At 40.5% G+C, this 977-nt stretch overlaps 1 protein-coding gene across 1 annotated transcript; it reads right to left on the reverse strand.

Annotated features, from left to right (window-relative positions):
- Positions 1–977, reverse strand: JH06_5907 (ABC transporter; the record flags this gene model as incomplete). Its single annotated transcript, XM_014669164.1, has 2 exons — positions 1–631; positions 682–977. Coding segments are annotated over 2 exons (927 nt in total), but the record flags the coding sequence as incomplete, so codon positions are not given.

Below are 977 nucleotides of genomic sequence, written 5' to 3' on the forward strand. Positions count from 1 at the left end.
TGTCTGGATCTCGCGAACTGCATCATCTTCACTTGTCATATGAAGAGTAGCCAGAATGTTCTTTGCAGAACGCTGAGCCAGACGAAGAGACGGAGTGTACGCTAAATTAACACCGATGAGATTGGCTGAATTGTAAACGGCCATGTATACAATGAAGAGTTGGAGATAAGTAATCATGTTGTAATTCATCATCACAGATCCAACACTCAATATCACAATGATGAAGATTGTAGGAACAAACTGAGATAAACACAGACCAGCTGCTCCTCGCAATGTACGTGCCTTTGTCAACTTATCAGCATCAGCCATATCCTTATCAATAGAAGTGAGTAATGTCTCTTCCAAACCATAAGCATGAACTGTGTGGATATTCAACAAATAGTCCGTAATCGTTCCAGACTCTTTTGTCAATGTGTTATCAATTCTCTCTGTCATGTTACTCACAACCATGAACTGCAGATACTCAGCTGACAGTACCAGTGGAGAGATAATGAATGCAAGCAGACTCAATCTCCACTCACCCAATGGAGAGAAACACATCACAATACAGACAATCACAATCAGAGTATTCTCTACAATTGTACCACTCTGATCCACCAGATCACGCAATCGACGACCATCAATACTCAATCTGGATGTCAGAATCGAAGGGAGATGATTGGGTTCATCAAAGAAGGATACGAGAGATACTTGGAAAATGTATCAAGTCGTAGTTGCTTGATGAGACGTTCACCTACAATAGCAGAGAGATTCCACTGAAGAACAGATCCAATGTAAGTGAGAATCGTAGCAATGATGATCAACCAAATACAGAACCAACTACTATCCCAGAAGTACTGAATATCGAATTCATAGAACAATTCCTGTGCACGCGAAGCACCATACGAATACATAGGTGTGAAGAATGCTCGTAAGACATTTCCTAAGAAAGATAACCAGAACATCCATTGATATTTGGGGATATAGCTAAGAAGAGA

Source organism: Blastocystis sp. subtype 4 (assembly GCF_000743755.1).
Source record: "Blastocystis sp. subtype 4 strain WR1 chromosome Unknown seqid_0999, whole genome shotgun sequence".
NCBI lineage: Eukaryota > Bigyra > Opalinata > Blastocystidae > Blastocystis > Blastocystis sp. subtype 4.